The sequence below is a fragment of the Brachyistius frenatus genome, unplaced genomic scaffold, assembly GCF_029030835.1.
Source record: "Brachyistius frenatus isolate BFR_SWC_R1_liver_20210118 unplaced genomic scaffold, ASM2903083v1 Contig_1, whole genome shotgun sequence".
Taxonomy (NCBI): Eukaryota; Metazoa; Chordata; class Actinopteri; family Embiotocidae; genus Brachyistius; species Brachyistius frenatus.
In genome coordinates this window covers 1512519-1526167 of record NW_027210600.1, presented here as the reverse complement: position 1 = coordinate 1526167, position 13649 = coordinate 1512519, and the positions used below count along the sequence as shown (strand labels likewise).

General features: G+C 45.6%; 1 protein-coding gene across 2 annotated transcripts; it reads right to left on the bottom strand.

Annotated features, from left to right (window-relative positions):
* Nucleotides 1–13: 13 nt before the first annotated feature.
* sgpp2 (sphingosine-1-phosphate phosphatase 2) lies at nt 14–13159 on the bottom strand. 2 transcript variants are annotated; one of them, XM_069691608.1, is made up of 5 exons: nt 13078–13159; nt 11234–11395; nt 6153–6332; nt 3035–3124; nt 14–762 (listed from the first exon to the last, which is right to left on the bottom strand). In XM_069691608.1, the coding sequence occupies exons 2-5, from the start codon at nt 11384–11386 to the stop codon at nt 217–219; spliced, it is 969 nt and encodes a 322-aa protein (XP_069547709.1). In that variant the 5' UTR covers nt 11387–11395; nt 13078–13159; the 3' UTR covers nt 14–216. The 2 variants fall into 2 exon arrangements, with proteins under 2 accessions (XP_069547709.1, XP_069547788.1); XM_069691687.1 differs by lacking the exon at nt 13078–13159 and adding an exon at nt 10893–10977 and having other exon boundaries at nt 11234–11292.
* Nucleotides 13160–13649: the final 490 nt, after the last annotated feature.

Here is a 13649-nt window from a genome sequence, read left to right as displayed (position 1 = left end):
ATCAAACTGACACTTAAGTCATAAAAACTTTATTGCTATGTGAGCAAAGTATTTCATTTGCTCTCAGCTCAGTTACAAATCAGTCACAAGTACACGACTGAATCATTCCCGGTTGAGAACTCGTCAGATATGAAATTTGAAGTAACGGGATGCACAATGAAATAAATATGAGGTTCATTACTGTCCAGACTTAAACATCAGTCTTATGTCAATGGTTCATAGCAGCCCCAGTAACATGAAGACTCTATTGACCAGTATAGAATGAACAAGTCCAACAGCTGTATACGTGGTAAACTTATAAGGCACCTCGATCTCTTTCCTCCTCTTGGCGCTGTCGTCCTTTTCTGGCAGCCTGTACCACCAATACAACATTTTCAGACTCCCTGTTTTCATTATCTGCCGAGTTCCCACCAACGCTACGACTCCCACCAGGAAGCGACCGGCACCCAGTGCCAGTGCGTTCGGCGTGAGCGTCGGTAGGGGTACAGGTAGCGTCCCCTGGGGCTCGAAGGTCTGGCCCAGCTGCACGTTCACCCAGGAGCCCACGGAGTACCCGGCGCACGCTCCCAGAATGGTGACCGTGTCCCCCCGCGTGGTGCTGTAATGGTCCAGCTCCGGGTACGTGTAGCCGAGGAAGAGGAGCAGCAGCGGTGCCGCGACGGGGGAGAAGCGGCTGGTGAGCTGGAAGTGGTCGAAGGTCTCCCAGTAAGGGTAGGTGAGCAACAGCAGGACGGCGGAGATCAGAGCGCCACAGCTCACGTCCTGAAAGCACAGGGACATTATTTTAGCAGGAGCACTTTTACTTGCGTACAGTTGATTAAGTCCACTGGTGCAACTCGTGTCTGTCATTTAAGCCAAAACACAGCAGGTAAATAGGGGGGAAATTTTAACATCTAGATATCATCATGAAACTTCCCCAGCTGCTTACTTACATTAAGACAAGTATTGTATTACAAGTTTTATGAAATTCTATGTTTCAGCATGCAAAATGAGCCCTTGTCTAATTAAATGTGCATTATTTGCATGGATATTTCCAGAACAAATCTAATAATTTACCAAACTCCGACATAAAAACCTTGAGAATACAGAAACTGCAAAGTTTGGTGAATGTAGGTGCTTTTGAAGCTGACATTTCTGGCTCCTTGGAAAGCACTATTTATAGGCAATATCTGATCAAAACCATTGCCTATCCTGTATGTTACACAATACATTCTCAAGAAAACTAAATCTGCCTCCCAGCTCCTATAAAGATCACTGACTAGCCTTTCGACGTGAAGGAGCAGCGGTTCTGCTCCAAGCGCCCTCCGGATGTTATCTTTTTGCGATCTTTAGATGTCCGCCCACAGCTCCTGACCGTAGGTGAGGGTCGGATCGTGTATCGACCGGTAAATCGAAAGCTTCCCCTTTCAGCTCAGCTCCCTCTCCAACGCTTCCTGTACAACGCCTGCTTTACTGCTGACACCAGAAGAGGAAAATTAAAATGAAACTCCAGAGGTGGCTGTGGCTCAGATGTCAGAGCGGGTCGCCCACCAATCGAAGGATTGGCAGTTCAATCCCCGGGACCTCCCGTCCACGTGTCCAAGTGTCCTCAGGCGCGACACTGAAACCCAAGTTGCTCCTGATTGCAGGTGAGCACTTTGCACTGCAGCTCTGCCGCCATCGGTCAGTGATCGGAAGGCACGTTTTAAAGCACTTTGAGAACAGCAGGGTGAAAAAAAACCACCATACAAGTGCAGAACATTTACTTCTCTTGACATCGTGTCATTAACATTAAATTTGCAAACTGATGTGACGGCCTGATCGTCAGCTGAGTGGTCCAGTGGGAGCAGTCACTGGGATGTGGTTTGTTTCGATGGAATACCAGCAACGTACCATCTGAGAGCAACGTACCATCTGAGAGCAACGTACCATCTGAGAGCAACGTACCATCTGAGAGCAACGTACCATCTGAGAGCAGCGACATATGTCACTGAACCACTGCTGTGTTCCACATGTTGTACTTGCGTACTAACGCGCACTATTTTTAGTGCATTCGTGCGTTCACACTGACAGTACAGCAACATGCAGGGCACTACAAGTACCAGGATGATGCACTCTAAATGGCCCATGAAGGAAGTGTGAAACTCTGGACACTTTCCGCCCTAAACGGTCGCCATCTTGGCTCTGTAGAGGAAGGGGGGCGGGGCCACGGACGTACAGGATTTTCAACTGAAGGTCTCTGAGGAAGCTGCATCTGTTCCTGAACACCAAACAAAAGTGTTTCTTTTTCACTGCTGCTGCTGGACAGAAGAATCAGCGTGTTTATCGAGTGTGTTAAACAGAGAACACAAAAACACATTAATTTCTGGATAAAATAATTAAAGGTGCAGATATTTTGGGGGGGGGGTGATGTGTTCACATGCCGCAGTTATTTCCAGTCAGTGCAGAACAGCAGTGAATGATTTGAAACAACACAACTCTGTAGAAACTCCTGCACAACACAAGTAAGAGTCCTGACATGGAAGAGCACTATTTCATGTGGACCACAGCACAGGAATGGCGTTGGCCCCTTTTCGGTCTCACCGTCACATATGAGAGTGGCATCATCTGGGGATTTTCTACCCTGAGCGGGGAAGTGGAGCATATCTCCCACAAATAATGACTATTTTATCATTTCTTTCTATATTTAGTACAAAAATACACTTCGAAATACACAAATACACTGTTTCAGTGATGAGGAGCCCTGATAAATGTGACAGATATGTTCCTAAAACAGAATTGAACAATAATTCGTAACTGTTAAATTAATATTTCCAATTTGAAGGGAGGCAGCAGGAAGTGCCTGCAGAATTTTGAGTCTTGGATCAAAGGCTCAGCCAGACAGTTTAAACAGACACAGATATGAATTATGAATCCCGCTTTGAGCTTAAATGTTTTATGCTGTAGAATGTGTGTGTGTGTGTGTGTGTGTGTGTGTGTGTGTGTGTGTGTGTGTGTGTGTGTGTGTGTGTGTGTGTGTGTGTGTGTGTGTGTGTGTGTGGAGGAAATGGCTTACCAAAACTGAGTGCATGCCGGTGTAGAGGCGGCTCAGACACACCAAGGACGACAGCATCACTGCGATCAGCAGACCCACCTCGAACCGGAACTGAGACACAAAAAACACACAGATTTATCACCGGCCATCACAGCGTCACAAAGTCAAAGACCGCTCCCTGATTAAATGATAAAAGATTGAATCTGTCGAAGCAGAAGTCGTCACACAGTCACTCCTCCAGAAAATGCAAGAGGGTTTTTGCATTTGGAGCGTTTTTCTTTTCCTGTTAGTTCGCCATCAAATCATCCATTCGTCAATCGTCTTGGTTTCCAGTGATCCGTCCTGCCTGCTTGACGTCCTGCCCGTCATCAGCTCACCGCTCCTTTCTTCCTCTGACATCTCTCTGTCTTCTCTCCCCTCCTTCCTTTACCTACAGCCGCAGGTTTTGTTTCCCCCTCCATTTCAATAACAGTGAGAAGAGAGGCCTCGTGCATTCATTCACCTCCTCCACCCTCCCATCCTGTGCCCCCACCCTTTTTTTTCCTGTCTCTTTTCCTGTCCTTTTGCAGCTGGAAGCCTATTCACTGGTAGTTCATGAAGAGAGTTTTTTTTTTTTTTTTTAATGAATGGCCATAAAGGATGCCAGGGATAGGAGGGGGTCACTCTGTGATTGACTGTCGTGACCTTTGACCTGCTTTGGGAACGGCCCGAGTTGCCCCGAGGCCTTGCGGCTATTGAGGAGCCTTTCGCGACAGCCTGTTACTCATCTATAGCAATGGATGCTCTTTTCAAGGGGAATCCTTGAGGAATTTCAGGCCACAGTTAAGTGCTCTACTGTATGCGCAGTGTCTCGGGGTTGTTGATCTGATTTCTCTGACCTTGAGAACGACCGCTGCAAGAAGACGTGACGGCGAGTTAGTTGAAACGATTTGACCACAAATCAGTCTGACAGCTGTGGACTGTAAACTACAGACTGAAAGATTTAGCAGTCACTCGGTTCTTCATTAAAACACAGCGCTTGATTAAGACGGCCGATGATTGAGCCCCTGAGTGTTTTATTGACTTGGCAGCGGAGTGGGAGAGATCAAGAGGGGACGAGTCGGGAGGGGGGACTGACAGTCATTGACTCGGTCGAGTCCATCAGAAGACCAAACAGCAGCTCGACGGGTGTGGCTGATGGTGACTGATGGTGACTGCTGGCCCCGCCCCTCCCTGCCCATTGTCCAACGGCACAGTCGGGACTCGGTGATGGACAGCGGGGCCACTCCCTTCATCTCATGCTGCCATCCACAGGCTCCCGGTGCCTCAAACTTAACCTCATTCAACACTTTGATTCGAGACACGCTGCTCATTGGGTCGGGCAAATCTAACACAAACAAGTGCCTCGCTAATCATAAAAGGAATCCATGAAATTCCATGGCAACTTAATAGCACATCTAATGAGATATCAAGTCAAAATCCACTTAGCCTTTGCTTCCTGGCTCTAATGGAGGTTGGAGTACATCATAGCAGTCAGTAATGGTGGTAACAACATTTTTCATAGTAATGAGCAGTGTATCTATTGACTATTACTGTTTCAGTCATCATGTCACAGTCACCAATCAAGAAGCTTCATTGTTATCACGATCTCTGAATATCAGACTGATGTTGTTGCTCATCCCAGGTGATACTCGTCAGCTTTCTCTGAAGCACTCGATCTGTCTTTGTTATTGGAGTCAAATTTAGATGTGATGGTATAGTAGTGTTTTATGTCCCTAATCCTCAGCAGGAGAGATGATGCGTCTCCTTATTTACTTGTTTCCTGTCTGATATTTAATTTGAAAGCCCATAATCTGTAAATGTATATATAGTACTATATAGTGCCTACAATGGAATAAAAAAAAAGTAGTGTCAATCGCAGTCCTGCTTCCCATAATGCAATGCACAGCATGTTAGAGATGGGAAAGTTACCATAGTCTGCGGCTGTAGATGCAAAATGACATTATTACATAAGTGAGTGTCTGAAATCTAAATGTATTGCTCACTGTTAACTATTATAGAACAAGGGAGGAATCTCTGACACTGCTGGTTCATGTTCAGCATGTTAGTTTAGCGTGGAAGCATGCTAAAGTTTGCTAATTAGCACTACAGAGGCTACAAAAACAGCTGAGGATGACGAGAGTGTCCGTTTGTCAGGTATTTAGTCACAAACTGATGAGCTGGGTGAATAAAACTTTGATGCAATGATGGCACAATCCAAATTTAAGGGATAGGCCAATCCACTCAACTGATGTCAAGATATTTCACTCAGTAGTCGAAATTGTGGCGGTGCCGCAGGAGATGCCAAGGAGTCGAAGGTGTACATCTGTATAAAACGTAACTTCAATCATCTAGTAGATTACATTTTTTTATTGCAGAAAGGAAAACTTTGGAAGCAAGATGGAGGTTTGTGGCACAACGTCACCGACTGCCGAGGTGCACGGAGAAGGAAAAACAATTTACCAGCAGTCAAAACTCCAACAACACTTGTGGTATGTCGAACTTAAGCTAAGTCGAGACGCATTGGTCTAACATTAAAGATGTTCTCCATACCGCAAGTGTTGCTGGAGTTTTGACCGCGTTTAGTGAAAACCAAATGTCACGACAACCCATTCAAAAGTTACGTTTTACCTAAAAAGTCAACTGAAAACCAAAGTTTTAGACTGCATAAACTTTGACCTGACAATGGACCCATGATTCTTCTTCCTCACTGACGTACATGTATGTGTCACGGTGGCTTCAGAGGATCATCAAAGTCATTTGGAGATGACCAAAGTTTGTACTTCACTGCAATCCATCTAACAGCCGGTGACATGTTTCAGTCTGGACCAAAGTAACAGGGAGAAAAACTGACGCTGCCATTCATAAAGCCACAAACAGAGCTGCCTTAGGTGTCTTTACAGGGTATGATTTAGGCTTTGGTCACATGGTCACATGAAATGACTCATGTCTTGGTTTGACTGCTCAACCTGAGCCAGCTCCATTTACTGATGGAGACTGTGGGATACAGTTGAAAGGTCATAACAAGTCAAGTTAGATCAGTTACTAAAACATATTATGCACTAGTGCCTTTTGCAGCTCACAACTGCCAAGCGTTGCAGATCATTGTTACTGTGCTCACCTGTATCCTGGAGGGGGCACTCAGTAAAACCGTGAAAGAGATGGCGATAGCAGCCATGGCGTGGGTGGAGGGAAGTCCGTATTCTGCTTCCACACGCGTCTCCAGCTTGACCACAGGTGGGGAGAGAGGGCGGGGCAGCTTCAGGACATCCTTCAACACCTGACCGATGTACATCACCAACTGGGGAAGAGAGAGAGGACACAGTGCACGAGTCTACTTGTGGTGCATGATGGTATCTTTCCGGTGCAACACCTATTTCATTGTCGGCTTCATGCGTGACAGATTTGTCATCTTTAACTGACGGAAATAAGCCCACGGCATCCTAACAATTAAACACCACAAAGGGCCGCAGCAGAGTGCCACAGGAGGCTGGCACACAAAGGCAGGAATTAGAGACGGAGGAAGATGGTAAAATAATGAGAGGAGGAAGTAAAATCCTGATTAGGCTGTGCTGTAAAACAACCGCAAACTCTCATAAATAAGTCATCATCCCCACTCTATAAAAAAAAAAAAAAAAAAAAACCTGCACTAGAGTGGAGACCCACCCTCATACAGTAACAAAATCTATTGTAGGAATCAGAGAAGCGAAGGAGGACGAGTTTGCTGACACGGCGTCTTTAGCCGACGGGGTGAGACGGAGGGCCCTTGACACAATGACACAGTCAGTGCAAGGTGTGTGTGTGTGTGTGTGTGTGTGTGTGTGTGTGTGTGTGTGTGTGTGTGTGTGTGGGGTATGTAGGTATCGGTGTGCTTTTCCTGCCAAATGTGCTGCCTATTCTCTTTCATAAGATCCCCAGCGGCCCTCGGAGGGGCAGCCTGCTCCAGCTCCAGGTTTATTTAAAGCTCTGCCTTGTATATTTAATGAATGGCTGTCTTAGCGAGGAGCGGGGAGGCAGCGCGCAGAGACAGGGAGCGTTATACTAATGTGTGTGTTTAAGGGAGAGAATAGAGAGGTTGTTATTACCATCTCCACTGACACTGTAATCAGGAAACGCGTGTTACCATGGCAAACGAGATATAAAAGTCTACTGACCTGCTGGGAGAGCAGTAACTCGTAGAGATGGAGACGCAGATAGAGACGTCGAACATTACGCTCATTTCTAAGACGGTGTGAATTATTATGCTGCAGTAACTTCCTGTGGATTTCCAGGCAGAGATTGGATGAGATGTTGGGACACGGCTGCAGGGATTTGCTCCCTTTCAGCCACAACAGTGAAGATCGGCATGTTGGGTAATGAGACCAGGGTTGCAGTCAGCGATGCAGTTCCTCCTTAAGGTTTTGGATATGGGTTGGAGTCAGTGGTCTGTGCATGCCAGACAAGTTTCTATATTTTATTAGGGGCCTGGCAAAAATACTTTTCACGATGAGAAGACTTTAATATTGCTGTAAACTCATTTTAACTGACAAGGAGATGCTTTAACGTGACGTGTCGGAGTCAGTCAGTCATGACACAGGCGGAGTTTTGTTTGGGAATATTTTGCATTCAGACCTGATGATACAGGTGAGCCGACCAACATGGACGAAGCCGTTAGCTCTGTCTGCTTCATGAAAGTTTTAGGGGTGGCGTACAAATACCTCGCATGTGTGCTTCAAATTCAGAATATTCTAAATGGATATTCTCCACAGCAAAAACTCAGGATGTCCTAAAATGCATAATCTGTTTGGTTGATCCCTTTATTTGCGTTGCAAAAGCTCAGAAAAATCGACATCCTTCCAAAACAATGTTACTTTTTGGGTTATGTGTGAAAATACTCATGACAAAAAGACAGTTAAAAAAAAAATTATCCATGTGAATTATTCAAATGGAGATGGCAAAGCTAGAACTACAGAGAGAGAAGCTAAAAACACCTCTGGCCTGGCTTCCTAACACACCAACATTAAATTAATATCAATATCTCACTGGGAATTTAGGTGCCTAGCAGCCCCAGACCCAAAATACCAAAATCCCATTTAGCACATCGGAGCACATTCATCCACCATGACTGCATTCATACAACAATCCATACTGTGCGCACATCCTCCACCCTCTGCCTTCACGCACTGAATCTGCCCACCAGCTCAAGTGCTTGCATGACATGATGATGACCCCCCCCCCACCCCTCCTCTCCCCTCCCCTCCACCCGCCCCCGCCCCCTCCTCTACACTCACCATCCACGCAAACATTCACATTCAGCTGCCTCCAGTAAAGCTGTCGCTCCAGCGTCTCCATGTAACCGTCACGTCTAAAGGGCCGAGCCAGGGACATTCTGCTCGCTTTAAGGGAAGAAGAGTTAAAGACCGGTCAAGACGCACACACACACACACTGGGTGTGATCTTGTGAATAAGTGTATCGATCGAGGCCGCGGCAGCTTTGGACTTTGATCTGTCAACATGTGGGTGTGTGTGCGTGTGTGTGCGTGTGTGTGCGTGTGTGTGCGTGTGTGCGCGTGTGTGCGCGTGTGCGCAGAGAAGAAGGGCTATCTTACTGTTTGAAAGGAGAAAACTCACAAGATGTCTTGTTTTGTTCCACAGTGATACGATCGATAGCTGGCTAGCTACGATTTTAAATGACACATCGCAGCTCAGCCAAAAGGTCACGCCAATAGAATCACATCGGCAATGATAGATTCTTTGTTTATCTGTGCTCACCAAATAATAAAATAGCACATTTTAGGCTATAAAACTCATCGCTTTTAACGATAATGCCGTAAAAAGTTGAACTTTAGTGACTGCACAACTCCTTAACGGCAAATGGTAGAGCTTAATTTGTACAATGGCCATTTTGGGAGTCATGTTCCTCCATTATATAACTGTGGAGCCAATCTGTCAAATCCCCACGGCATGGTTTCTGCAATATACTGATAGCCTTAATAAGAGAGCAGAAACCAATTCCTCTGGGTCCAGTTCTAAGTAGTGCAGTTGTACAATTTCTCATTTAGAGTGCAACTCTTGTGCTGCTCTTTTACTATTTTTGGACAGATCTAGTTTTTTGTTAAATGGGAATTTACTTCTCCGTTAAAAAAAATAATCTAATTTGTGCCAAATGGTTCATGAATAATTTGTGTTTTAGTTGTTTTGTTTTTTTTAAAGCACTTTGGACTTGGAGAACCACCCAACTATTACGCACAAACTTATAATTCACCCGTCAGTCCACTGCAGCATACCGTAGAGCATATACAGCATGTAGCATAGGTTTAGAGCGGAAAACGTGATCAGGATCAGGAAAAGATTTCTTTAAAGGTATCCACATCTCTTTTGATGGACTTGAACCCTGATCTCCTGGGTGAACACCCTGTGTTGAAGCCATCCAACCACACCCACTTTACGTGACCTCCTTCTACGAACCTGGCCATACGTGCATGTACTTATTTCTCTGAGGTTAAGCAACACGTGACGCATAACCTAACTGACGAGTGTATTACACACTTTGGTGACATTGGGCTGGTCTGTAGTAGTCCTGAGTAATACTTACTGAAGGCCACCTTCAGGACATGTTCCACACATGCGACGAACATTTTCAGGATACTTTTCTAAATTTATAGCTGACGTTAATAAATTGGTAACTTTTCTCGTGGTCATGTTCGAGCACTCCTCTGGGAATAAAAATTACTTTTTGTCATTGATCGTGACCATCATCTGCCATTAGCAGTGCATACAAATAAGACTAAACACACCAGTGTTCTTAAATGTCCAAACAAAACTTCGCATCTCAGCGTGTGCCCTTTGTGTCACTATGTTAAAGTACAATCTGAGATTTCCGGCCCTCTGAACAGCACGTCGGGTGTATGATTTGCATAACACTACGCTACCATAATACCGCATTGTAATTCATGACCATATGGTTAATGACAGTCACTGTTTTGTAAGTCAACAAAAGTCACCCTGCAAGTGAAGCCAACAGAGAGCAGTGAAGGACACAAGGGCACATGTGTGTATGTGTGAGTGCCATTCATGTTGTTGGCGTGATGTGGTGTTGCTGTGTGTGTGTGTGTGTGTGTGTGTGTGTGTGTGTGTGTGTGTGTGTGTGTGTGTGTGTGTGTGTGTGTGTGTGTGTGTGTGTGTGTGTGTGTGTGTGTGTGTGTGTGTGTGACAGAAGAACACAGCACTCCATGAACCTTAGATAACTCCAACAGCACAATGGCAGGGTGCTGGGAGAAGTTGGAAGTGTGGGGTGATGCGGCCCGAGGCCTGACAGACCAAATGGTCGGTCTACGGAGGGAGAGAAAGCTCAAGGCGCTGATGAGGCCAATAAAACATTCTGCTGGTCGACCAGGGGGAGGAGAGCACAGTGTAGAGCTGGTAATGTCTAACTAGAGGGAGGGCGATGAGTATGTGTTTAGCAGCCGAGATGGGGAGTGCCGGCAATGTATGTGTGTGTGTGTGTGTGTGTGTGTGTGTGTGTGTTTGAAAGGAGTTCACACAGGGGCATAGTGCAGCCAGGATTCCAGAAGAATGGTGTCTCTTCCCCCCGGGGAGCCAAACGAGGGGTTCAGACACAGGGCACCCACCAAGCGCTCGGGGCGGGGACACAAAGGGCACAAAAACACGCTGCCGTCACACACTGCAGGGACGATGGTGTACGGGCCCGTCTGTGTGTCGCTACGAGTGTCATATAGACGCCTTCTGGGATGCCGTTTGACTTGTTTTCTGGGTCTGTGGCTGTAATTCGCCAGATTGTATCACAGTAAACGTCGAAAAAAAGGGAGTTCCTCGCTTTCTTTTTTTTTCCACTGATTTGTCCTCATGTGTGGCCTCTCACCGTGTCAGGGGGCCCCGGTCAGGCTGGCCGCTGTGGCCCCCGAGGCCTGGGGAGATATGGACTCAGTGGTGTCAGAGACAGGTCACTGGAAGGGGGGAGAGGGATGAAAGGAGGTTGAAAGGTGAAGAGAGGGAGATGGCGCAGCAGTGGGAAGAGAGGTGGCATTGTGACGGACGGACATCAGACTGAAGACTTGCGTTTGTGTGTGCATGCTGAGGTGGTCTGACACACACACACACACACACACACACACACACACACACACACACACACACACACACACACACACACACACACACACACACACACACACACACACACACACACACACACCGACTTACAGTCCACATGTTGACAAGGCGACGGCACAGGAAAGGGTCCAGGTTCCAGTGTATGCAGGGCAGACAGGTGATGTAGAAGATCTCGTGACCGAGGCCGGCTGAAAGCAGGAAGAGGAAGTGCAGCAGCCAGTTCCTCACCTCATACTGAGGCATGCTGCAGCCCTGCAGGGAATAAACAAAGATGGCATGATGGAAGCAGGTGCATAAAGACAGCTCATCATCAGATGACATTGCTGGCTATACACCTGTTACCTCTTATATTTTACATGAGGCGGGCAAGCAATTCTGTTGGAGCCAGAGCCTTTTTGGAGCCAACCCCGAGGGGCTTTGGGTGGTATTACACTTTAAGGCACTTCCGCATTGGCTTCAAACATATTAGTGTCACAATAGCAGCTCTAAAATTAAGAGATGCCTAAATTTGGGACCGGGCTGTTGAAAAAGGAAGTCATGTGATGGAGTAGAACGACTGGCGGAGACTGGTGTTTTAAGTCTGTGATTGAGAAAAAAAAAATCAATGTAGAGTCACTTTTAAGTTGCATAAGAAACTAAACTTTTGTAACATATAAGGTACTTAACTCAAAATAATTAATTTACATAAGTAACCCAAACCTTAACCTTTTTTTTTTTTTTTTTAAATCTGCCTATATGGTTCCGGGGCCTAAACCTATAGGGTACGTTGTGCAGATGTCTGAGATGCCAGAGGACTTCGTTGGACAGTTGGATACAGGCCAATAGAAAAGAATCGGGCAAGAAAAATGAATGCATCTCCTAATTTTTGGGCCCTTTTTAAAAAAAATTGAACTACTTCAACAAAACAGAATCTCAGTACGACCCTACAAAACAGAACACACACACACACACACTAACATCATTACATGCAAATCAAATCAGCAGGGGAAGCTACAATCAGTTCCACTGTTCTTAATCTGGCAGAACAAGTCAAGCCCAGAGGGGTCCACCAAATCCAAGACTGGCTTCCATATATTAACAAATCCCCTGAAATTGTCTTTTCAAGAGGGACTATTGAAAATAGTGTTTCTTGCAATATGAATATAATATTATAATCAATTTATCACTGAGGCTGTTCTTTGTGCTGTAGAGCTGTTACTGAGACACTAATACATGTTATGCTGTGGACAGCATAACATGTATTAGTGTATGATAATTAGAAACGTATTACACATTTCTAATTATCATACAATTATCTGTAGTTTTCATCACAAATGACATCATTGGTGTTTATTTACTTAGACTTGACAAAAATCTACCAGAACTAAAGAGGACATTAAAACAACGTTATGTTTACTTCATAACATTTAATTCCTTACAAATATTTAAGGACATTAATACTGCTTATTAATTGTGCTCAATTTGTATAATCAAGGCTATTTAAATTCTTCAACCAGTTGTAACTTGATTGTATCTTCACTAAATATGTTGTTTGACTGAGACAGAAAAAAGCCAACATCCCGCACAGCTTGTCCTCCAGTAGATAAGGATCTGGTGGCTGATAGAGGCACCCAGACAAACGAGAAAAGCCAGTCAGCGTTCGGTTTGCATAAGCTTTAAATAAATATAAATGTTTGCTTTAGGGCGAAGTTCTTTAATCTAGTAAAGCTAAGGGTGTGTTTACCTCTTCTTCTTCTTTTTTTTTTTTTCCGAGGATGCCATGGCAGTGTTTTGAAATAAGATGTCTAAAACCAAACATGTTGCTGGGAATCAAATGCAAATAACTTCACCGCAGTAGATGGTCTGGTTTCTCCGTCAAATTAAAATACCTATTTTCCAAGGTGTATTTCTTATTCATTCTACATATGTTGACGCATATCTTATGGATGACTTACTCCGACTGCACATCCGTTGCCCTTGTAGTTGGAGTTGTTGTCCTGGTGGTCCCATCTTCCTCTCAGCTGTCCACGTGGTCTCTCAGCGTTGATCGAGGCTCGGGTCTGACCTCCGGTCCTCCCCTGGCTGTGATGCGACGCCTCGACGCGGAAAAGTCCGCATCGTCTCTGAAACCGGGCCACGAGCTCCGGATCATGCAGGTAAGCCAGGAGCTCCAGGGTGACCGGTGGACGACACAAAAGCGCGGGAAGTGAGAGATTTGATTTTCTGAGCAGGAGAAGTAAGAGGAAGAATTGCCCAGGCCGGGCGCATCAGGTGCTGAGTGCAGGTCTGCGGACAGGTGCGGCTCACAGGTGTGCGCAGCGGGGCGGAGCTACAAGGGGGCTGAACCGGTAGGCTTCCATTGTTGTAAATCACTTTTGCGACCTTTATGCTGGGCTGGTTTAGATTTTATCAGGAAGTTGCCCATTTATAGAAAGTGGAAAGAAGCTTTATTGCACATACGTTATAGCAGGGGCTCTGGTGGAGCTCGTGTCAGTACAGTGCTGAGAACAGGACAACAATTGCATTC

What these genes read in the sequence shown, in the direction of transcription:
- sgpp2 (XM_069691608.1), bottom strand. Translation starts at nt 11,386, where the DNA reads ATGCCTCAGTATGAGGTGAGGAACTGGCTGCTGCACTTCCTCTTCCTG. An exon ending in GCCTTGTCAACATGTGGACT is followed by an intron (nt 6,333 to 11,233) that starts GTAAGTCGGTGT and finishes TCTCTTCCCCAG; the next exon opens with TTGGTGATGTACATCGGTCA. An exon ending in GTGCCCCCTCCAGGATACAG is followed by an intron (nt 3,125 to 6,152) that starts GTGAGCACAGTA and finishes TTTGTGTCTCAG; the next exon opens with TTCCGGTTCGAGGTGGGTCT.